Consider the following 24,938-nt stretch of genomic DNA (forward strand, 5'->3'; position numbering starts at 1 on the left):
ATCCCTCAGTAACTTTCACTCTGGGTCCGGGTTCTTAAGAGCTACACAGTGTAAAGTAAAAGTTGTATTTTGGATTTTTATTTTAACTTAAAAAAAAAAAAAACCCAAAAAACTAGGTGTTACTCCCTGACGGGTCAATACATACCCTCTTTCTATAATAGGAAAATTGAGTTTTTCCCCCAGCGCTTGACTCCCCTTAAAGGAAAAAGTTATGCCAGGCACAGGTTCCTTTAGACTCCGAGCAGCAACTTCCAAAGCAGAGAGGAGAAAAGGGGCTTAAATAGCTACATACACTAAAATATGCTGCAGCTGACATGAAATCTCCGTTGCCCAGAAGCAAGCAGTTCTAGCCCGTGCCGGGACGCGACAGAAGCCACAGACCTGCCCTGACCTTCTCAGGCTGTGGGGGCCCAAAGTGCCTGCACCTCTCCTAGCCAAAGCCGCGGGGCGCTGAATGGGCGCTCTTTCCCAGGCCAGTGGCAAGCCCGGCACCTCACAGGGCAGAGCGCTCGGCCCGGAGAAGCAGCAACGCCGAGAGGAAGGTTCAGTGAAGCACCTGGCAAAGCCCAAGCCGAGCCACCGGGCCAGCTGCCCGTACGCCCAACCACCCTGTCCGCCAGAGGCCACCCGAGAAACGGTACCGGTGGGAGCTTCTGGAGTTGGGAGACGTTTCTGGCTCGGTCGGGGTCCCGTCTATTCCTCCTGCCCACCCTCTCTCCATGGCCCAAAGCTGATCCGGAAGCCACCCCAAGGGGTGGTGTCCAGGAGGCACTCCGCGTTTGGGGTGAATGCTGCGGGGCAGCCCGAGCTCTCGAGCCGGCGGGCAGCTGCGGCGGTCACTCACCGAGAGGACGCTCATGCGGATTGGGGTCTCCAACAGGCACGCCATCTTGAGCCTTCCCACCGGGCTACGGCCGGTGCCGGCGCGGGGGCCGGCACTTTCGACAAGGAACTATTGGGCCAACGAAAGGCGCCGTCTGCAGAAAGTCAGGCAAGTAGACGAGACCAGGCCACGCTCTAGGCACAGGTGAAGCACGGCCAGGCCCCGCAGAAGGGAGAGGAAAGGAAAACCGCGCCAAGGGCCTCCTCACGAATCGTCCTCTCAGAAACGGCAGCTACTCTCGGCCTGGGCTAGAGGTGGGAGCGGGCAGCAGTTTCCGCATGCGCAAAGAAGGTCTGCGAGCCCCACCTGCCGCTCGCGGTGGGCGGAGCCACGGGGGCGGGGTCTCGCTCTGGCGCTGCGAACTTCACCAGTTGATTCGTTACAATGCTGGAGCTCACGTATTAGTATTATGAAAAGCTCGTATGTGGGGTCACACACGTAATTTGAAGTTCACATTTGTATTCATTATCTCACTCCTTTGCACCAGACTCCTAACGTTGTTATTATCGCCATTTTACAGACGGAGGGACTGTGGTCTCAGAATCAGGTCTTCAGCATAATCTGCCATACCCATTTATTCTGGTGTAGTGCTAAGAATAGATACGCTAGAACCAGAACGCCCGCACTTAATCTTTACTACTTCCCTTATTAGCTGCATTACCTCCAGTAAATTACTTAACCTGCTTATGCTTCAGCTTTCTCTTCTATAAAATAAGAGTTATGAGAACGGAGAACTAAAGCTCTTTCTATTTCTATAAAATAAGAGTTATGAGAACGGAGAACTAAAGCTCTCTGCCTGGAATGTAGAAGGCGTTATATATGTGTATTTCCCCAGCCTATGAGTCAAACAGAAAAAAGGTGGGGGGAGGTGGAGCAAATATCTGAAGAATTAACACTAAAGTGCTCTGGTAACTGAAGCCAAATAAAAACATGCTTCTAATTAATTTTTCTGATTGATTAATCCAGCTTTCCCACTCCGAATGTATGTGTGTGTGTTTGTGTACAAAGCTGTCCTGGACTTGGCTGGACAGGTTTCACCTGCCTGCTGCCTATAACCAGTAAGTTTTCATAGAATGGTTGCAATGAGTACATTGTCTTTTTTACTTCTTCCATTTTATAGCCACTCCTTAATTCAAGCTGTTACTACCTCTCCTGTGGACTAGAGCAATAGCCTTCCAACTGATCTTGTAGACTCTAGCTTTTTCACTTTGCTCCTTACTGCTTACCTATCATCTTCCTGTTTCAGTATCCCCCTCTTTTAGAAAGTTCCCCTTAAGCCACTTTGCTTTTAGAAAAGCCCTACATTAGAACCTGTTTTTGCTAACCAAAGAAATCCAAAGAGAATTTTTGCTTTTATGAAAAAAGGTAGTAAATAAAATAGCAGTTAGAGTTTGTTTTGCAGTGAGTCTTGTTAAAAGCAGCTCTCAACCCCAGGCAGCAGGGGAGAGTGACATCCCCAAGCTCCTTCCCCAAGAACTACATTCAGCATCTCAGTATTAAGCCACCCATAGCTTGTCTGTGCACATCTGTGCCTTATCTCCACTTATTTTGTGTATCTCTTAGCAAGATATGTCCTAAAGTATCAGAAATGTCTAAGGGCTGGAAATGCTCAAAAATGTTTCCATATAAAGTAATGATAATTGCTTCTTCACTTCATGCCATTTTGAGTTAGAAAGTTTTTTGTTTGGGTTTATTTTTTGTTTGTTTGTTTTTAAGATTTTATTTATTTATTTGTCAGAGAGAGAGGAGCAAGAGTGAGCACAGGCAGACAGAGTAGCAGGCAGAGGCAGAGGGAGAAGCAGGCTCCCTGCCAAGCAAGGAGCCCAATGTGGGACTCGATCCCAGGACACTGGGATCATGACCTGAGCCAAAGGCAGCTGCTTAACCAACTGAGCCACCCAGGTGTCCCTTGATTTAGAAAGTTTTAAAAGAGCTCTCTAATTTTGGATAATGGGGTAAACTTGTACTTGGTTTCCAAATTTATTGTAACCTTAATCATCCTTGCTCATGGCTTTGTGTTCCCAAACATCTGTTGAGTTTCTGGAAAGCAAGAATTTCATTTTCAGATTTTTCCTTCTGCAGTATTTCCCAAACTTCAATAATCTGCATACCACCCATGCAATCTTTGTCAGTCTGCACCCAGGTGTTATTATTCACTCAATATTTTTCTTTAAGGTTAGTTTCAATTCATTAAATAGTTTTATCTTTATCCTAAACCACAATAGTCTATAAAATCAAGTTTTTTGTGCTCCTTATTTTTTTAAAGATTTTATTTATTTATTTGACAGAGATCACAAGCAGGCAAAGAGGCAGGCGGAGAGAGAGGAAGGGAAGCAGGCTCCCTGCTCGATCCCAGGACTTTGGGATCATGACCTGAGCTGGAGGTAGAGGCTTCAACCCAAGCCACCCAGGCACCACTGTGCTCCTTATTTTTATTCTAGTACATATTTATGTAATAACTACAAAAAAGTTTAAATGTCCATTCATTGCCTAGAATCATGTCATATACTGTTTATCATAAGAGAGCAGAGCATAACCTTTGAACAGAGGATACAAAAGTATCACTTGAATTTTCAGCTGATATTTATATGATACAGAGTTGTGATAGCTGTATTTATCCATGCTTCATCTATTAGCTCAAGCAATACATCTTCTAGGAAACCCCTTCCCCACGTATAAGTTAAGTGACTCCTTCCCCATGTTTTTATGCATCATGTTTTTGCCACTAACGCAGCATCTCCACAGGAATGAGCAGAGAGCCTGATCCAGGCGCTCCATCCTGGGATACCTGATCCGAAAGCAGACGCTTAACCAACTGAGCCACCCAATCACCCCGAGCAATATTAATTTCTGAAAAAATGACAACAAAGTGTGAATTTAATATGGCAAGATAGAAATACAAAATAAAAAGTAAGTAGCTGGACAGAAATCTGAAAAACATTTGTAAATATCTAAGTGCAATTCCCAGGATAGAGAAAGCTGAATTTTTGAAAGTAGAAACATACCTATGCAAAAAGAGGAAAGCATAAAGTATAGAAAGATAGATGTAAACCAAAAACGGAAGGGCCTCAAAAGGACTTTAGGAGAAACTTTAACAAGATTTGACAACAGAGAGTCTTTAACTAGAACAAAAAGAGAAAATGCACTAATGGTGGTGCAGAAGAGATTATAGTTCAATTTAACAGTCACTAACTGTGGGTTTACTTGTGCCCATATTATACTAGGGATTCAAAGTAGTATATAGAAATGGTTTCCAATTTCAAGCAGACAGGAATAAAAGTGAGACTCAGAGGTTCAACAATGTATTTAAGATTTCTCAGGGTATGAATAAGAGGCTGAATCAATTTGGGCATAGGCTTCTATATTTCAAAATCCTTATCAGAGCCCTCACAGTCTCCTGGGACATGATAGGCCTATCCTACACAGGACAACGAAGCACTCACCTAAGCAAACAGCTAATTAAGCAAAATTTACAAGGGCTTCGCGTTGGGAAACAGTGCATCAGTAATTCATCAGGTGTTTGAAGGGTGTAAAATATGCATGTGCATAAAGCAGTAAGATGTTGAAAAAGTCTTTTATTAAAAATTACAGTAAAAATATAGAAAATTTAAAAAAAAGATTTTATATATTTATTTAACAGAGAGAGACCACAAGTAGGCAGAAAGGCAGGTAGAGGGGGAATGGGAAGCAGACTCCCCACTGAGCAGAGATTCCCAATGCGTGGCTCAATCCCAGGACCCTGACACCATAACCTGAGCCAAAGGCAGAGGCTTAACCCACTGAGCCACCCAGGCGCCCCAAAAATGTTCTTTTTATAACCAAATTACGATGGAATTCTAACTTACAAATATGGAAGAAATGATGGAATTTGAAAGCCACCACGTGACAACCATGTAAGCTGTAATTTTTTGAATCATCATCAATAGATGCTTAAGCTAATTGGTGAAAATTTAATGAAAACAAGATATTTATCCAGTCTCAAAGTATCTTCCTCCAAGTGACTAATGATAGAGAAACTTGATAGACACCAGTTTATTCAAGTGATTGCAGTTAATATCACTGCTAATGGGATAATTAGACACCATGATACAATGCACTGATAAGGATACAACATCACTTTCATGGGATTCCTGCTGAAAATGCACAAGTGTAATCAGAGGAAACATCCGACAAACCCTAACTGAAGGAGATTCTACAAAACAACACACCTACATCCCTTAAAATTGTCATGAAAGACAAAGAAAAGCTGAAGAATTGTTCTAGATTAAAGGACACTAAAGTGACATGACAACCAAATGCAAGTTGTGATCTGGGACTGAATCCTGAAAAAGGGAAAAAGCATTTTCTCCTCTTGCTTACAAAGGTCACCAATGGGAAAGTTGGAAAATTTTATCAAAATCTGTAGGTGATTGCTAATCTTTGCTATTGTCCTGAGTTTGGTAACTACTCTTTTTATGAAAAGAATGTCCTTTTGCTCAGGAAATACACAGTGAAGAATTTAAGTATTAAAAAAAATGAGTAGCTGTGAATTAAGAAATTTTTTTCTTTAATAATGAAAAAGGAACTCATTTAGAGAATAATTTTTAAAAAGAGGACCAAGGATGCTGAAAATGTATTCTTTCAACAAAATGTATGCACTGGGTACCTACTATGTGCCAGGTACCATGCCCAGGAGTGGGTAATACAACTATGAACAAGATAGATACATTTCTGGTTCTCACAGAACTTTCAGGCTCAGGCACAAGGTAAGGAGAGACAAGAAAATAAGTCACAAGACTTTTCCTTTAGGTGCTGCAGCCACAACCATGAGTATGCTCAGGCCTCAGAAGAGGCTTGCCTCTGGTGCCCTCCTCTATGGCAAAAAGAACATCTGGTTGGACACCAATGAGACCAATGGGCATTGGTAAGAAAAAAGGTCCTGCCAATGCTCAAATGCCTGAGAAGGTAACCTGCATGAGGAGGGTGAGTATTCTGCACCGGCTGCTCAGAAGATACCATGAATCTAAGAAGATTGACTGCCACATGTATCACGCAGCCTGTCCCTGAGAGTGAAGGGTAACATGTTCAAAAACATGCAGATTCTCGTGGAACACATCCACAAGCTGAAGGCAGACAAGGCTCGCAGTTTGATGCTTCTGGTTGACAAGGTTGAGACTGACAGATCTAAGACCAAGGAGGCTCCCAAGCACCATGAAGAGTGGCTCCAGACCAGGAAGGAGGAATCATCAAGACTCTGTCCAAGAAGGAAGAGACCAGGAAATAAAACTCCCTCTCTTTTGTCTGCACATAGTGGCCTCAGCAATAATACAGATCAGTTATTTAATAAAACATTATCCGAAAAAAAAAAAAAGCTAAAACCCAAAAAGGAGTCATTAGAATGTAGTCAAATAGTGAAAGGGTACGGTCCTAAGGCAGCCTCTAGGAGGGAAATGTCACCAGGACTGAAGTCCTTTCCGTGGAAGTGGTCCCCAAGCTCTGACCTGAAGTGTCAAGAGGAACATAACAGGCAAAGTCCTGGGTTATATTTCACACAGAGCTTGGCTTGTCCATAAACATTCATCTAACTGAACAATTAATGTACCACTTCACTGTATTTAGGTGTGGAAACACTGACAGATCCTTTAAAATCAATGCTAGAACAAGAGTTCCAATTATTTATAAGAAGAGAGGTACTGTAAAAGCAGCAGGTCTTCAGGTCGCTATACCATTTTCTGGATTGCCTGGGTAATAAAAAGATACCTCTGCACCGAACAATGGGGACCACATTAGGCAGATGGATTTGAAAACGAAGACATGAAGGTAACAAGTTAGATAAAGTAAAGCCAATCTGTTCACTATTTACAATGCAGGAATGGAATCTGGAAATTACCAAACTTGTAACCAAGAGGTACTGAGGTTTGTTTGTATTTTTTATCTTTGTAGTGAAATCAGAAAGTGCAATGAAATGTCTAAGTTTAAGATTCAGAGGCCAGAAACAACATAGCACTTTTATTCTTTTGTGATGTTTGCCTCTCTTTAATTTAGTTTTACCACCACACTTGCTCTATTAGTTTTCCTCGAGAGTGTGCTGCCATCAGGTGGTGGCAGGTGCCAAAATCACTAGTTCAATGATAAGATGCAGATAGCTAGGATGGATTTTTTTTCTTGAGGTGTGTCACATTTTATTTAAAAACAGACTTGAAAATTTATTGCTCAAATATCTCCATAGCTCACTCCCTTACTTCATGAAGGTTTCTGCTCAATGTCACCTTATCAACATGGTCTTCTAGAACCACGCTGTACTCATGAAATACCTACTCCCTATTTCAGCATTTATTTCCTATCCCATCATACTGCTCTATTTTTAATCATCCGTCTTTTAAATAGGTTATTTCTTCCTGTGTTCTTTATTTTTACTCAACTCTTATTTGGCTGTATTTCAATGTCAAGTCATTTTTTTTTTTCATCAAAAAGTGCCTTTGGGTATTGTTTCCTTGGAGTTCTTTTATGGCTGAAAACATCTGCTTGTTGACTTCTACTTGAATGACACCTTGCCTGGTATAACGTATTAGAAAACAGAACCCATTCTAGGTATTTTTTTAAAAAGGGTTTTATTTATTTGAGGGAGAGAGAGACACACAGAGAGAGGGAACAGAAGCAGGAGAGAGGGAACAGAAGCAGGGGGAGTGGGAGAGAGAGAAGCAGGCTTCCCTCCAAGCAGGGAGCCCAATGTACGACTCGGCGCAGGGCTTGACGCATCGCTTGATCCCAGGACCTGATCATGACCTGAGCTGAAGGCAGATGGTTAAGGACTGAGCCACATAGGCACTCCCCCATTCTAGGTATTTCAAGCAAAAAAGATCACAACATTTTTGAAAGAGCTAAAGATGCAGATGAAGTAGTCGTGGGGGAACATATCTTACTTGAGATCAGGAACAGTAGGAAGTTCACCAGAAGGACAGAAAGAGCTTTCACCTGTCTTTTCCTTTCTAATTTCACTCAAGTGTTTCTATTTGCAAAACCAAATCTGGACCTTAGCTGGCAAGTGAGTCTAAGAAATGTAGTTTCTTAGTTCTAGCCCCTGCACTACATGGGCAGAAACTAAACACACACACACACACACACACACACACACACAGGGAGTATTTTATATATCTATGATACATTATATATATAAATTATGTATCTGTCGCATATAATAAGTATTACGTATATGAGAGTAAGTGGCAGAATGATGCTCCTTTATCCCTAAATGTATTATATATACATATATGTATGTATATATTATATATATATGTGTATATATATATATATATGTTTCTTGTTTTAGGAAACTTCCATATTGCATATGCAATAAGTTTCCTAAAAACAAGGAATTCCCTTATGTAACCACAGTAAAATTAACAAAACCAGGACATTAACCCTGACACAATGTTATCGAATTTACAGACCTTATTCACATTTGGCCAACTGCCCTAATTCTATATTCATGAAACTTCTGTCTTCTTCAATTTTTAATCTTTCTCAGTTTGTCCCTTCTTTTATGAGCATATTTTTAAGAAAGATAAACCAGTTATTTTTCAGTTGTCATTCTCAATCTGTTTGTCTCATCTATTTTTTTTAAATTTTTATTTATTTATTTATTTATATTTGACAGACAGAGATCACAAGTAGGCAGAGAGGCAGGCAGAGGTTGGGTGGGGGTGGGGGGAAACAGGCTCCCTGCGGAGCAGAGAGCCTGATGCGGGGCTCAATCCCAGGACCCTGGGATCATGACCTGAGACGAAGGCAGAGGCTTTAACCCACTGAGCCACCCAGGTGCCGCTGTCTCATCTATTTTTCAGGATTAGATTTGAGTTATGGATTTTTGGTAGGACTACCACAGAAATAACATATAACATATCAGGAACATGTGATGAAGATTTGTTCACTCCTAATAAGGTTAACTTTGATCATTCTGTTAAAGTAGTATCTACTAGGTTTCTCTAGTGTAAAATTCTAATTTTTGTGTTATAATAAGTATCTTTTGAAAAGATACTTTGAGACTATATAAGTAGTTTCAAATAACAGATACATTGAAACTATGCAAGTATCCTATTACTCTCTAAAGTTTTACTCAGTGGTTTTAGCATTAATTGAAGATACTTGCTGGAAACGATGATGATGATGATTATGATGATAAAATGGTAATCTCTAATCCAACTTCCCTTCCATATTTACCAATCAGCATTCTTGTGTAAATAAGATCCCTCTTTCCCCCTATTATTTATTTTTATTAGTATAGAATAGAATTGACCCTTGAACAAAATGGGTTTGAACTGTGTGGGTCCACTTATACATGGATTTTTTTTCCCATCCTCATTCAGAATGGAAAGAGTGTGAGGGTTTCTATCAAGTCTGATTCTTTCTGGATTTAAGAAAGTCAGTGAGACTTCTCAAGTTTGTTTACTCACTGGTATGGCCTCTAGAAATGCAGTGTAGGTTGGAATCAGGAGCTGAGTCACAATGCACTTCTTCATTCTTATTTTCATCTTTTATTTCCTGCTTTGACCACTAGTTTTTGAATTTTATGGTATTAAGATATTGCTTCCTATTGGTCACAAAAGAAGAAAATTCAAGTTGACTGATATATTAAAATTTTCTTATAAACCGTGCATTTGGAAATCATAATGAGATACCATTGCACAAAATGCAAGGAAATGGCTAAAATGTAATAGACAGATAATACCAAGGTTGTTGAGCACATGGAATAATTGGAATGGTTTTATATTCCTTAGGAAAGTGTAATTGGCACACTTTGGAAATGGACCTATCTATCAAAGCTAAACGTATATCTACTCTATACCCAGAGATTATATTACTGGACATAATCCAAGGGAAATAAGCGTAATGTCCACTAAAAGATTTCTACAAGAATGTGCATGGTGGTTTTATTCACAATAGCCCCAAAGTAGAAACAACCCAATTGTCCTTCAGCAGAACAACAGACAAACTATGGTATGTTCACATAATGGAATACTACACAGTAATAAGAAACAGCATCTTATGGTTTTATCTATTTATATTATAGATTTACAGATGAATTCACAAACATTAAATTAAGTGCATAATATATACTGACATTTATATGAAATTTGTAAGCAAGCAACATAGGGGAAGGGGATTAAGAGTCCACTTATGATGAGCATTGAGTAATGGTTGGAATTGTTGAATCACTATATTGTACACCAGAAACTAATATAACACTGTATGTTAACTATACTGGAATTAGAAAAAAAAAAAAACAAGCAAAGCCCATCTATGTTGATAGAGGTTAGAATAGTGCTTTTCTTTTGGGTGTAGGGCCTTGTGAGGAAGTATAAGGAAGTCTTTCTGAATTCTGGAAATACTTTATATCTTGATATGGATGGGGTTTATATGAGTGATTACATATGTCAAAATGGGCTCTTAAGTTTTAATTTGTTACTTTAAGTTTAATTTGTTACTTTAAGTCAGACAACAATTAAAATATTTTACATGGAAGAAAATAGGATCCAGAAAATGACAATTCCCGTAGATTAAAAATCAAATGAATCTATGGTCATGTAAACTTTGACAAAGCAGGAAAGAATATCCAATGGAAAAAAGACAGTCTCTTCAACAAATGGCGTTGGGAAAATTGGACAGCCACATGTAGAAGAATGAAACTGGATCACCTTCTTAACACCATACACAAAAATAAACTCAAAATGGATGAAAAACCCAAATATGAGACAGGAATCCATCAAAATCCTTAGAGGAGAACACAGACAGCAACCTCTCTGACCTCGAATGCAGCAAATTCTTACTAGACACATCTCCAAAGGCAAGGGAAACAAAAGCAAAAATGAACTATTGCGACTTCATCAAGATAAACAGCTTCTGCACAGTAAACTGCCAACAAAACCAAAAGACAGCCTACAGAATGGGAGAAGACATTTTCAAGTGTCTTATCAGATAAAGATCTATAAAGATCTTTTTATAGATCTATTTATAGATCCAAGATCTATAAAGAACTTAGGAAACTCAAAACCAAAAAAACAAGTAATTTGGTCAAGAAATGGACAGAAGACATGAACAGACATTTCTCCAAAGAAGACATCCAAATGGCCAACAGACACATGAAAAAAATGCTCAACATCATTCAACATCAGGAAAATACAAATCAAAACCACAATGAGATACCGCCTCACACCAGTCAGAATGGCCAAAATGAACGAGTCAGGAAAAAACAAATGTTAGCAAGGGTGTGAGAAAAGGGGAATACTTTCACACTGCTGGTGGGGATGGAAGTGGGTATAGCCACTCTAGAGAATGGTATGGAGGTTCCTCAAAAAGTTGAAAATAGAGCTACCTTATGACCCAGCAATTGCACTACTAGGTATTTATTCAAAGGATACAAACATAGTGATCCTTTGGGAGATGCACCCCAAAGTTTATAGCAGCAATGTGCACAATAGTCACACTATGGAAAGAGCCCAGATGTCCATCGGCATGGATGGACATGGATAAAGAAGATGTGAATATATATATACATATATATATGTATATATATATAGTATATATATATATATATCAACCATCAAAATAAATGAAATCTTACCATTAAAATGATGTGGATGGAACTAGAGGGTATTATGCTAAGCAAAATAAATCAGAGAAAGACAGTTATATGGTTTCATTCTTATGCAGAATTTAAGAAACAAAACAGAGGATCATGGGGAACGGAAGGAAAAGTAAAATAAGATGAAATCAGAAAGGTAGACAAACCGTAAGAGACTCTTAATTATAGGAAACAAACTGAGGGTTGCTGGAGTGGTGGTGGGTGGGGAAATGGGTTAACTAGGTGATGGGCATTAAGGAGTGCACTTCATGTAATGAGCACTGGGTGTTATATGCAACTGATGAATCACTGAACTATATCTCTGAAACTAATAATACACTATATGTTAATTACTTGAATTTAAATAAAATTTTAAAAATCAAATGGAAAAAGTTAAATTTAGCATTGCTGTAAAAAGCATCTATTATATATGTAAAAACCCAAACCCAAAGGAGAACATATTAAAAAAAGACTGGAAGTACTAGATTTCCATTCCTTTCTTTTCTCTTGATCAGTTTAAACATCATGAAAGATCTCTCTCTCTTTTTTTTAAAAGATTTTATTTATTTATTTGACAGACAGAGATCACAAGTAGGCAGAGAGGCAGGCAGAGAGAGAGAGAGGAGGAAGCAGGTTCCCCGCCGAGCAGAGAGCCTGATGTGGGGCTCGATCCCAGGACTCTGGGATCATGATCCGAGCCGAAGGCAGAAGCTTTAACCCACTGAGCCACCCAGGTGCCCCATGAAAGATCTCTCTTGTAAATTTGAAAGAAATTGCCTGTAAGCCCCTGTGGGTACAATGTCTTTCAATGGATTTCTTCGACTTTTCCAGGATTTTCTTATTGTCATGGTTCTGTTAATATCTTCTGCTTACTTCGGAATTAATTGTGGTGTCATTGTCCCTACGATGTTATTTTACGCGTTTTTAAAAAATGAGGGATGGTGGGGCGCCTGGGTGGCTCAGTGGGTTAGAGCCTCTGCCTTCGGCTCAGGTCATGATCCTGGGGTCCTGGGGTGGAGCCCCGCGGGGACCCTGCTTCCTCCTCTCTTTCTCTGCCTACTTGTAATCTCTGTCTATCAAATAAATAAATAAAATCTTCAAAAAGAAAATGGATGGATTTGTTACTCCCTGTATTATATTGATTAGATTACTTTTCTTGATTAAATTGGCCAAAGGTGTTTTACTGTTTTCCTTGTTTCTATTTTGGCCACTCATTTTTCAATTGTTCGGTTCGTTTCCCTCCTGGATGTTTTCCAGACATTCTTCTGCTTTCATTGAGCTTACAGTCTAGTTATGGAAACAGCCATTCGGTAGGAAGAAGAGTCCACAGCCCCTTTAAACAAAACAAAACAAAACAAAAAATCCCCCCATAATTTTAGAAACTCATTGGTGGATAATTTAGAAAACTTCAGTGAGTTTTTAAGTTTTAGTTAATAATTATTTTTAGTTTGACCTCTCTTTTTAAAAAATCTTTCAATTTCTAATTCGCTTTCAGGCAGTTATGTTTGCCGTCAGAGTTTCCGCCTAGGAAATTAGTCAATCCCACGGTCTCACTTGTTTAGCTCGGCTTAATTTAATCAAACTAAACTACTGTTTCTGGACTTAAAAAAAAAAACAAACCCAACTTTTCTGTTTCTGATCTTCTAAAACAGATTTTATTTATTTATTTATTTATTTGTGAGAGAGCGAGAGAGCGAGGGTCAGGCAGAGGGAGAAGCCGACTGCCCGCTCAACTAGGAGTTCCACAGGGCAGTCAATCCCAGGACGCTGGGATTATGACCTCAGCAGAGAGCAGGCGCTTAACCGACTCAGTCACCCAGACCTTTCCTGGTTATGATTTTTATCATCCGTCATAACTGCCGGAATTCGAGGACCCAGAAGACAGGCAAAGCCTCATCCCATTAGAAAGCTCTCTCAAACCCTGTAATTCTTGCCCTTGCCCATCCATCTCTCGCGAGATTTGGAAACCGGAAGTGAGTTCTATTTCGGGCGAGTTTTCGAGGGGTGGATTCAGCCAGTGTTGGCGGGAGCTGAACGATCTGGCCCCTCTTGCTGTCTGGCCTGGGCTGGCGCTGGTGTAGGGGCTTGCAGGCAACCCTCCCCGCCTCCAGCCGGCAGAATGCGGGTGGCTGTGGCCGGCTGCTGCCACGGCGAGCTGGACAAGATCTATGAGACGCTGGCGCTGGCGGAGAGGCGCGGCCCGGGGCCGATAGATCTTCTGCTGTGCTGCGGCGACTTCCAGGCGGTGCGCAACGAGGCCGACTTGCGTTGCATGGCCGTCCCGCCCAAGTACCGCCACATGCAGACCTTCTACAGGTGAGCGACGGGCCCTGGGCCCCGGGTCCCGGACCTGGCGGTGCGAGGTGTGACTATCCAGAGGGAGTGGGAGAGAACCCGGACTGGGTTCCAATCCCCCTGCCCCTCGCCCCCGGCCTTGACTAGCTGTCTTGCTTAGTTACCTTCTTTGTTCACGCGGTGTCTAGGAACGGGCGCTTAGTAAATGTCACTTTTCTCACATCCTTTCACCTGTCTTGTCTGTTTCGGAAGGGATCGAAGCCTGAGGGAGAAACCTGCAGGAAGGAGCTGACAGGTTAATTACCTTGTACTTGATAGGACTCTGGGACTGCTTTCTTTACTGATCCAGGAATTTTTATTGGACGCCTGCTTTGTGCTCATCCGTGTTCTAGAAACTAAGGTTCGGAGCTGACAAAGTTCTTGCTTGACCTTATTGAATGCGCGCTGGCTTGGAACCCAAGGTGGCAGCTCCTGAATTCCTAAGGACTATAGGCAATTAGTTTAGAAAGAGCTTTTTCATTTTTTATAGTGGGCTCAGATTTTTCCTTTGGGCCTAATTTTGCTTTTCTGCTATGCCCAGTTTTATGGGCATCAGTTACTGCTTTTCTCTATGCCTAATTTCTGCTATGCCAACTGACAACTTTACCCTTGTGTTCTAGGTATTACTCTGGAGAGAAAAAGGCCCCAGTTCTCACAATCTTCATTGGGGGAAACCATGAAGCCTCAAATCATTTGCAAGAGTTACCCTATGGTGGCTGGGTGGCGCCAAACATTTATTATTTAGGTATGTGTTCATGGGTAATTTTTTGGTTTGTTTGGAATGGAAGAGCCTGTCAGGATTTGTATAATATTTGGGCAGCGTCTTGAGATGTATAGTGTTTTGGGAATGCCTCTTAATTTAAATAGTTAATTATGAAAATTTAATTAAAACAGTTAATTTAGGTAATCATGAAAATATGTCCATGCTTCATCTGGTGTTAAGCAATATTGATAATATAATATAATGTAATAATAACTGCAAAGGCCTTTTACACTATGTGCAATCCCTTTATTTTTCTCTTTCCGTATTAAACTTAAACTGTATTAAACTTAAAAAAACTTAAAGTTATTATAATGGAAATTGTTAAACATACACAAAAATAGAGAATAATATAATGAATCTTTGTACCTAATAACCAGCTTCAACAACTGTTACCAGTCTGCCATCCTTATTTCAACCTCACTCCGCTCCAAACTTTTTTGTGGGAAGAAGTGACTGGAGTATTGCAAAACAAATCCCAGCCATCATATTATTTCGCCTGTGAATATTTCAGTACATATTTTTAGGAGATAAGTGTTTTTAAAAATACCACAGCTGCAGTACCATTATTATACTTATCTAAAGTAGCAGTGATTCCAATTATCTGTTGCCTACTTCATGTTCAGATTTCTGTGATTCTCAGCAAGAGTTTGACTTTACAATTGACTTGTTCAAAGAGAATCCAAAGCAGGTCCACACATTTCATTTTATTGTCATGATTCTAAATCCTCTTAGGCTATAACGGTTCCTTTTTTCCCCCACCCCATGTTGTTGATTTGTTGAGGAAGATGAGAAATTTGTCTTACAGAATTTCCTGCTTTCTGAATTTAGCTGATTGGAATTTCCTATGTTGTTTAACACATTCATTTTATCCTTTGCAGTAATTGTAATCTGTGTTTAGATTCACAACCTGATTAGATTCAGGTTCAATTTATATATTCAATTTATATTCAGTTCAATTTGTACAGTCCTGTTAGACTATACAGTCCTTTATTCTCTTTATTTAAATGTTTATAGTGGGGTGCTGGGGTAGCTTACTCAGTTGAGTATATGACTCTTGGTTTCAGCTCAGGTCATGGTTGAGCATTGTGAGATAGAGCCCCATGTTGGGCTCCTCGCTCAGTGTGGAGTCTGCTTGATAGATTCTCTCTCTTCCTCTCCTTCCCGCTCTGCTCCTCCTCTAGCTTGTGCTTTCTTTTTCTCAAATAAATAAATAAAATTAAAAATATGTATAAATGCTTATAGCTGTAATGATGACATCATAACTTCAGAAATGTAATTTCTCTAGTTCATTACTGGTTGATCTTTTGACAGCTCAATATTGTGAGAAGGTTTGAAGATGGTCAGAAATGAAATATAGAAACTGTAGGTTTTATACTTTATATTTGTTGACTTTCAGATTTATAACATACAAATGCATCATAGGACATTTTTCCTTTTTTCCTACCCAACCCACTGTAATATTCGATTAGTTACCAAATTATGTCTATTTCTCCCTTAACACACCTAATCTTATGCGTTCCTTCCTTTCTGCTTAGTCTCTTGCCTGTCTGCTTCTAGGCCTCTCCTCCCTAGTCTGCCTTATATATTGTTGGCTTATCACTATGTAAAAGAGTAACTTCATCATGACATTTAATTTTCAAATAATTTTAGGACTGCATGGAGTTCTAGGCCTTTATACTATTCATTTAGTTAGTAAAGAGATTGCTTCTGCTTATGGTAATTTTATTTAACTGTGTACTTTTTCAGGTTTGGCTGGTGTAGTAAAATACCGAGGCGTAAGGATTGGTGGCATCTCTGGTATCTTTAAATCTCATGACTATCGAAAAGGTATTATTCTGAGAATTGTTTTTAAACTTTAGAACTTGGCATGCCTCAGAGTAACTTAAGCATAATATAGAGTTTGACTTTTTCATTGGATTTTTTTCTCTGAACTATTATTTTTAATGAAATAGTTTATACATATGAAAATGTTGAGAACACTAGAACATACTATTTATGTATCCACTATCTAGTTTTATCAGTCTTTGTATTTTGTTACTTTTGGTTAAGATTTTAAAGAAATAAAACACTACAGATATAGTCAAAGCTCACTGTTTATCTGTCCTCAGTCCCATTCTCCTCCTTTTATCCTTCCCTTTCCTCATCAGGCAGTCAATTCTTCTGAATTTGGTATTTGTCATTCACTTGATTATGTCATTAGGAGATGTGTAACAGCTTTAAACAGTGTATGATATAGCATGTTTCAAACTTCATGTGAATGTATCATTTTGCATGTGTCTTCCTGCAGCTTGCTTCATTGTTCAATATGTTTTTGAAATCCATGTTGATACGTCTCACTCTATTCATTTTAATTTGTGAGTAGTATTCCATTGTAGATGTATACTACACTGAACTTATTCATTCCACTGTATCTGAAAAGATTATACCTTGGTTTTAGAGTTAAAGGAATAACTTTGGTTCACATTGACTTCAGAATTTTATGAGTTGGCAGCTGAAACTTATATCCTCAATGTAACTATTAAATCACGAGTCTGTTCCCTGCTGTGCTATTCCCCATGATTCTAAACTATTGGCATAAGAGTACAAAAATAGGCTATCTCCTTCATGGCAAGTGTGGGTACAAACTGTCTTCCACTCTTTGGAGGATAGCTGGTAGTCTGTGGAAATTACAGAAGTACTCTGACCCAGGTGTTCTATTTCCAGAAATGTAATTTACAGATATATTCCACAAGTGCAAAGTGATGTGTACACATTTTTTAAATTTCAGCCTTGTTTGTAATGGCAGAAGGTAGGAACTCATTAACTATATTGTGATAAAACAATACAATGTAGTGCTATGAAGCCATTTTTTAAAAAAAGTAGAGAAGCAGCTCTGTGTGTGAAGTATACAAAGAGCTCTAAGATACGTGAAAAAAAAAACAAGGCACAGAACATGTATAAACTCTACTGCCATTTGCATTTAAAAAAAAGGAAGGGTAAAGAAGTTTGTGTATTATGATGTGCATAGTAGATATTCCTGGAATAAAATACTAAAACCTGACTAACACTGGTTGCCTCTAGGTAGTGTTACTGGTTGCTGGGGGACAGGAATAGGAGGATCCCTGCCTCCCATTGTTTTAGCAGCTTTGTAGAGGTAAAATTTACATATCTTTGGAAGTATACAATTCATTGATATTTTAGTAAATTTATAGGTTATGCAACCATCTAAATTATAACATTTCTATCATTCCCAAAAGTTTTGTGGTTAATCCCTGCTCCCACCCCATCCCTATGCATCAGTGGTCTACTCTCTGGAGGAATTCTTCTTATTCCATTCTGATGGTATCTTTTAAATTTTAAACTATGTGAATAAACAACATATTCCATATTAAATATAATTTAATTAAAAAATTCATAAGCCCCTCAATTATTTAGATTTATAGCTAGTGATCACTTATTAGTAGAAAATACCAACATTTTAAGAACAGTGTCTTCATAAAATTTTTAAGAACCAAAAGCATTAATGACAGACCTCAGTTTTGGAGAAGTGTATGTATATATTTGTATTTTCAGTATTTAAGGGAGTTGAATATAGCTTATTTCTCTTCTTTAATTTAAGGTCATTTTGAGTGCCCCCCTTATAATCCAGCTACAATAAGGAGTATATATCATGTGAGAAATATTGAAGTCTATAAATTAAAACAGGTATGTAAAAAGTACATTACAGCAGACTTGAAAAAAATGTTAAAGTAATTCTGTACCAAAGTGTATTTTGATCATTTTGGTATACGACTTCCAAGAAGAACTTAATTCAGTATTTCTAAAATTTGGATCTTGAGTTGCTTTTAGGAGGTTCACAGATGAACATTTTAAATTCTAATGTTATGAATTTATTTTAGGGAGTAATAATAAAATAGAACATTTAATCCATGACTTCAGATATTACTACTTAGAATAAGGCTAAAGAATATATATTGGCATAAAGTGAAACTTTAAAGAAAATATTAAAGTATTTCAGATAACGGTATTAAATAGGAAATAAATAGTGGTAAAAAATGATAGAGAATATGGTAAAATTGTGAAGGGGGTATTGGAATACTGGCTTAACTGGAGAGTAGGCGAAACCAGGTTTTTGTTTGAGAATGCATTAAATGCCTGACACTGGGCTAAGCAGTTTCCACACAGGGTATTTCATATAATTGCCACACAATTCTGTGGACTGGTGTTACTCTGACTTTGTCATATTAAGGATGCGAGGCCAAGGCTCAGATAGGTAAGTAGCCTGCCCTGGATTTCCCAAGGAGTTAAGGGATGGGGCCTGGCTGATGCTCTCAGGCCCTCCCACCATACCCAACAGTCTCAGCAGGAGGATGAGGATGCTTTGCAGGCATTTCTTTAATACCCTACTCAGAACAGTTCTCTGCCTTGAATGCTTTTTCCCTTTTACTCATTTCAGCCCTACCAGTCTTTGAAGAATCGCCTTAGATACCAGTGTTCTGGTTTTTTGTTTTGTTTGGTTTTTTTTCGTAGGCTCCATGCCTAGAGTGGGGCCCAAGAGGGGTTGAGAGGCTTGAACTCAGAACCTTGAGATCAAGATCTCAGCTGAGATTAAGGGACAGACGCTTAACCAACTGAGCCACCCAGGTGTCCCAACAGTGTTCTAGTTTAAAACCATCAGTCTATTCTGAAATTTCATTGCACTTACTGCCTGAATTATTCAGTGATTAGTCATATCTGTCATCTTGTATCATCTTGAACACTTAAGTTATTTTAATTTAGTTTTCCAGGTATTTTTTGCAGATTACTTGAAGGTGCTGGGGATCAGTAAAGTATGGAGTGTATTTTGTGGCCTCCCCGTGAAGACACCAGCCACCTTAAATACCTCTACTGTAATTTATGTAGTAAACAGAGTTTTTTAGGTATATGCTATATGAGTCCATTAGGGGGAAAAAAAAGGGAATATACCTTTGGGTTTTACTATACTATTTACATTAGATATCTCATGAAATCTGGTGTCTGTGTATCTTAAAACAGTTTCTTCACTAGAAAGGAAAAGAATGACGGTTATTATATATTTTAGAGGCCCCATATGAAAGACCATAGCTGGCTGACAGTCTGATCAAAGTGTCTGCATGGCCCTGCCTTGCTGTGGAAGACAAAGGTGATTTGTGAGGAGAGAGAAAGCGGTTTCTCCTGGCTTAGATGAGTGAGTTTAGTATATTTTAGTGTTTCTGTGACCTTCTTAAATAAAGTTTCCTTGGAATGAATTACACAGAAGTCTAAAGCTCGAATTGGGCAAACGGTTGTGCGGTAGTGGAGAAAGAGTCAGGGATTGCTTTTGATCTGTGTTTTAAAAAGCTTTCTTTCTTTTTCTGTTAAAGCTGAAGCAGCCTATGGACATATTCTTATCTCATGATTGGCCAAGAAAGATCTATCATTATGGAAATAAGCAGCAGCTTCTGAAGACTAAATCTTTTTTCCGACAAGAAGTGGAAAATAACACATTGGGAAGTCCTGCTGCCTCAGAGCTCTTAGAGCACTTCAAGCCTACGTACTGGTTTTCTGCGCATCTTCATGTGAAGTTTGCAGCCTTAATGCAGCATCAGGTAGAAACCAAAAATATTATTCTTTCATTGAACAAACATTTACCAAATATGTATCAAATAACAAACACTTATCAAACACTTATCAAAAATAGTTGTAAATTAAGAGAAAGATATCAAATATAACCTTGCTTTTGCAAGTAACTCCATATCCTTGGGAGGAAGAGACATGCAGGTGATTATAAGATAGTGTAATAAATCAGTGATGAAAAGTGCCAGGAGACTGTGGGAGTAACTCTGCCATACTGTGCTCACATGGGGATGCGGACAGGAGATGAAGAGATGAAGGTTTTCCAAAGGAATTGACTGTCCCAGAAAGCAGTTGAATCTAGGTGACACCATCCAGGTAGAGTGATCAGTGTGGGCAGAGACGAGTGGCCTGAATGCCTGGCACTGGCATGTGCTGGGGGACTGCAGCAGTCCCTTTGATTGAGGCAGAGGGAGAGATGAGGCTGGAATGAGATCATAGCTGCCTTCTGGGTCATGCTCTGGAGTTTGAGTTTTAATCAGAATGTAATGGGGAAAGTTGGGGAGTGATGAAACCAGATTTTTATTTCAGAAAGGTTAGTTTCGTAGTAGTTTTGTGTATGGATCGTAGGAAGGAAAATGGGAGGCATATTTAAGCAAAAGATGAGATTCTAAACTGTGGCAAAGAGGGAACACAAAGAACACAGGTTCCAGAGAGATTTTGGAGCACAATCATCAGGATTTGGTGACAGAGAGGAACTCCCAGAGTTTTCTTTGGGAAACTGCTTGAATGATAGTGTTTGATGGAAGGTAGAGAATAAATTTATACTTACAATTAGGCTTTTATGGAATGTGTGGTTCTCTCTTTCTCCTCCCGTTCTCACCAAAATCTGACTTTCCCCATAAACTATTCCATAGAGAAAATGTTTAGAAAATTTAAGGTTAGAGATTTCTTCTCAGGGGCTTCTATAATTTCTGAGAATCTCGAATGTGTTAATGGGCACTGGAATGTGGTGTGCATTGCTTCCTGAACTTGACCCAACACTTTTCTGTGGTGGGGGTGCACTTTAATGATGTTACTCAAATACAGTTTGGAAAGTTATGTTTGAAAACATTCCTGTGGGCCCTTGCTATTATGGGCTTATCCTCATTCCCCAGTTTCACTGAGATGAAGAGTCAAGGTTACTCCTTTTCTTTTCTTTGGGCCACTGCAAAGCGATTATCCTCTTTTAACGTCCAAGTCATCCATTTATACCCGTCACCTTTTCTACGTCTGTGTTACTGTCTTCTATCTCCTAGGGCTCACGACACTCCTGGATTTTTACTGAAGCATCAGATTTGGTACTTTCCTCCCCATCCCTCTTCTGTTGTCAACCTCAGGGACTTCAATTTCTGAATGAATATGTGTGATCCCTTTTTCTTAGCTCCTCAACCTTCTCTGACTTTGCCAGTGTTCTATTTCAGCCCCTTGTCCAACACCAGAAATCACCTTTCCTCAGAACTGCCTTGCTGCTACCGTCTGTCTGTAATCTGTGTGCCTTGCACTTCTCTTAGTCCGTCACCACCAGTGAACTGAAACCTGGCCTACAGCAGGATGGCACAGAACCTGCTTCCTTGTCTGTGCCTTACTGTTCTTCCTGAGTCACTTTTTTACTGCATCCAATATAATCTTCATGTTTATGACCCACCATCTTCTCCCCATGTTTTCTTTCTGCCAGTTCATTAAAAAAAAAAAAAAAAAATAGTTTCAATGGTGTATAATTTACATAATATAAAATTCATCTATTTAAATGTACCATTCAGTGAGTGAGTTATAGTATATTTCCAGAGTTCTAGATGTTTCCAGAGCAAACATCACATAGCCCAGTTTTAGAACATTTCCAGCACCCCAAAAGATCTTTTGTGTCTATTTCCTGTGAGTCTTGTTCCCACCCGCAGCCTTGGGCACTCACTAATCTGCTTTTTGTCTCTCTGGATTTGTCTTTTCTGAACATTTATATAAGTGGGATCAAAATCTATAGTCTTTGGCTTGTGGTTTCTTTCCTTCGCTTGTTTTTGAGGTTCTTTCAAGTAGCAGGTTTAGTATTTCTTTCATTTTTGTTGTTGAACAATATTTCATTCTGTGAATGTATCATATCCACTTTCAGTGTTATATCTAAGAGATCTTTGCCCTACTCAAGGTAAAAAGATTTTTCCCTATAATTTCTTCTAAAATTTGTTTAGAAGAAATTATACAATTTCTTTCAATCTGCCAGATTACTTTTTAAGCTCTTCTGTTATCATTAACCTTTGTATTATGTGCTTTGATTTAACTGTATCATTATCTGATTCTTTTTAATTTATTTTTAAATTATTATTATAATTTAAAAAATCCAGTATCATTATCTTCAGCATTTGTGTCTACCTTTGACTTTTGTAAGGAAGTTGAAGCCCAGAGAGTTTAAGTACCTTGCCCGTCATTATACAAGTTGTTATAGAACTGACTTATTTTGGAATGGTGACAGTTGTTGCTTTGACACATGACTTAGGGGTATGTTTAATAAAGATTGCTTCCATCCTATTCTGTGTATGAATTATCTATGATGTTTTAACATTTTTTTCTTAAATCATGGTTCACATTTCTAGGCCAAGGATAAAGGACAGGCAGCCAAAGCAACCAAATTTTTAGCCTTGGACAAATGCTTACCACATAGAGACTTTCTTCAGGTAAAAAGAAAATGAAATAACTTGGCAATATAGTTTTGTTCTTCCAATGACTAGAAACATAATAGTTTTCCCTTTAGAATTTATTTATGCTCTATAATTTATATATTCTGAGAATTTTTTGGGAATACTTAAGTTATGTTAGTGTTTATAAGCTATTAAATTCCATTTACATTTTGTTATATTGAAATTCTTTGAATATTAAAAATAGAAATGTATTTCTTAAAATTACTGATTTCTTTTTATAGGTGATAGAAATAGAACATGACCCCAGTGCTCCTGAGTACTTAGAGTATGATATTGAATGGCTCACTGTTCTCAGGGCTACTGATGATCTTATTAATTTGACTGAGCGTCTATGGAATATGCCTGAAAATAATGGCCTGCATGCAAGGTAAGTCTGACCTTATTTAGGGTTTGCTGTCCCTGTTGCGTGCCCAACTTTTGTCCCATCCACCTCTTACTTTTCTCATTTTTTTAAATCAAGGGAGTTATTGTTAAATGAATGTCAGAGTAATTCAGGGTTTACTGACTGGTATGGAAAACTATAAATTTTCCTTCTAAGGGATATAAAAATGGATGATGGAATACCAACCCAAATAAGTGTATAAATGAATAAGCATGCATAGAACTGTAAAATGGCGGAGATTTGGTTCACACATTAAAATGATTTATACTTGTTTAGAGGGTGAATTAAGAATAGTTTTTTCTAAGAATTGTTTTTATTTCAAAATGGTCCTTTGGAATATTAACTATAATTTTATTAGATGGAATTTTTATATATGGTTTATATGAAGTCCATATTTAGATTTCATCTTTTGTTGTCTGAGGATAATAGAATGTAAAAAGCTATTGTTTTGGACTTTTGTAGGTGGGATTATAGTGCAACAGAAGAAGCTATGAACAAAGTATTGGAAATACTGAATCATGACCTCAAAGTTCCATGTAACTTCAGCATAACAGCTGCTTGTTATGACCCTAGCAGGCCACAGACACAAATGCAGTTGGTTCATAGGATCAATCCTCAAACTACTGAATTTTGTGCCCGACTTGGCATCACTGACATGAATGTCAGGCTCCAGAAGGCCAAGGAAGAACATCACTTATGTGGTGAATATGAACAGCAAGATGATGTGGAGAGTAATGACTCTGGAGAAGACCGTAGTGAATATAACACAGATACATCTGCCCTGTCCTCTATTAATCCAGATGAAATAATGTTAGATGAAGAAGAGGAAGATGAAGATAGTATTGTAAGTACGCATAGTGACATGAATACACCATCTGTAGAACCTTCTTCTGATCAAGCTTCTGACTTCTCTGCAAGCTTCTCTGATGTCAGGATCTTGCCGGGTTCCATGGTTGTATCTTCTGATGATACATTGGGTTCCCTAGATGGCAGAGAGGGGAAACTCGGTGAGGCTCCAGAGTCAGGGGATGGAAACAACTTAACCGAGTTGCCATTGAAGAGGCTGAGTGATGAACATGAACCTGAACAAAGAAAGAAAATTAAGAGGAGGAATCAAGCCATCTATGCTGCAGTGGATGATGATGATGCAGCATAAGACAATTGAGTTGTCTCCGTATTATATGTAGATATGTGATTTTTGAGACTATATTTTTAGAGTTGGATTTTTGACTGAAGATTTAACTTTGTAATAATGAAGTTACTTAAGAGAATTTTAGTTAGGTATTGACTTTGTCTTTACTCCTTTGTATATTTCAGATGAAAATATTAAAATTTCATATATTTACTTGATCGAGTACCTTTTTTGGGAAGATGGATATTATTCACTTTCATTTTTTTCAGGAAGCACTTAATGAATACCTACTTTCTACCAGGCACTCTTCTGTAGGATGGCTCTATAAAGATGAGTAAGACAGGGATTTTTACCTTCAAGGAGTTACTACCACTATGACTATTTTGGTGTATAAAATAAGGCATATTTAATATTTTGTTTTGTGAAATCATTACTACGTGTGTAATTTTGTATGCTTTCTTTTTATTTGTTATAAATATTTTCCTGGTCTGCTCTTAATGTCTGTCAAATATAATTGAAATTGAAGATGGTAGATAAGGTTTCAGGAAATAAATTCTTTAAATAC

The 24,938-nt window shown here is 38.6% G+C and overlaps 2 protein-coding genes and 1 pseudogene across 4 annotated transcripts in view; 2 read left to right on the plus strand and 1 right to left on the minus strand.

The window, feature by feature from the left end:
• ARMC8 (armadillo repeat containing 8) overlaps positions 1-1,145 on the minus strand; it is a 108,225-nt gene extending 107,080 nt beyond the window's left edge. For 2 of the 3 annotated variants that reach the window (XM_032869609.1, XM_032869608.1), the window contains exon 1: positions 845-1,145. Coding sequence is in view for 2 of the 3 variants with exons in the window: in XM_032869608.1 (XP_032725499.1) it covers positions 845-889 (45 nt within the window). In the remaining variant the exon portion in view is untranslated. The remainder of the gene's footprint in view (positions 1-844) is intronic. The other variant, XM_032869610.1, reaches the window with a different exon arrangement.
• A 4,534-nt stretch (positions 1,146-5,679) lies between these two features.
• On the plus strand, positions 5,680-6,146 carry LOC116874791 (annotated as a pseudogene).
• A 7,349-nt stretch (positions 6,147-13,495) lies between these two features.
• DBR1 (debranching RNA lariats 1) lies at positions 13,496-24,586 on the plus strand. The gene is made up of 8 exons (XM_032869616.1): positions 13,496-13,799; positions 14,438-14,562; positions 16,327-16,407; positions 18,179-18,264; positions 19,941-20,165; positions 22,755-22,835; positions 23,081-23,226; positions 23,704-24,586. The coding sequence occupies exons 1-8, from the start codon at positions 13,603-13,605 to the stop codon at positions 24,395-24,397; spliced, it is 1,635 nt and encodes a 544-aa protein (XP_032725507.1). The 5' UTR covers positions 13,496-13,602; the 3' UTR covers positions 24,398-24,586.
• Positions 24,587-24,938: the final 352 nt, after the last annotated feature.

Source organism: Lontra canadensis, unplaced genomic scaffold (genome assembly GCF_010015895.1).
Source record: "Lontra canadensis isolate GAN:19392208 unplaced genomic scaffold, GSC_riverotter_1.0 scaffold38, whole genome shotgun sequence".
NCBI classification, from domain to species: Eukaryota; Metazoa; Chordata; class Mammalia; order Carnivora; family Mustelidae; genus Lontra; species Lontra canadensis.

Coding starts and splice junctions, on each gene's coding strand:
- DBR1 (XM_032869616.1), top strand. CDS start 13,603: ATGCGGGTGGCTGTGGCCGGCTGCTGCCACGGCGAGCTGGACAAGATC. Junction 14,563..16,326: donor GCCAAACATTTATTATTTAG/GTATGTGTTCAT, acceptor GTACTTTTTCAG/GTTTGGCTGGTGTAGTAAAA. Junction 18,265..19,940: donor AAGTCTATAAATTAAAACAG/GTATGTAAAAAG, acceptor TTTCTGTTAAAG/CTGAAGCAGCCTATGGACAT.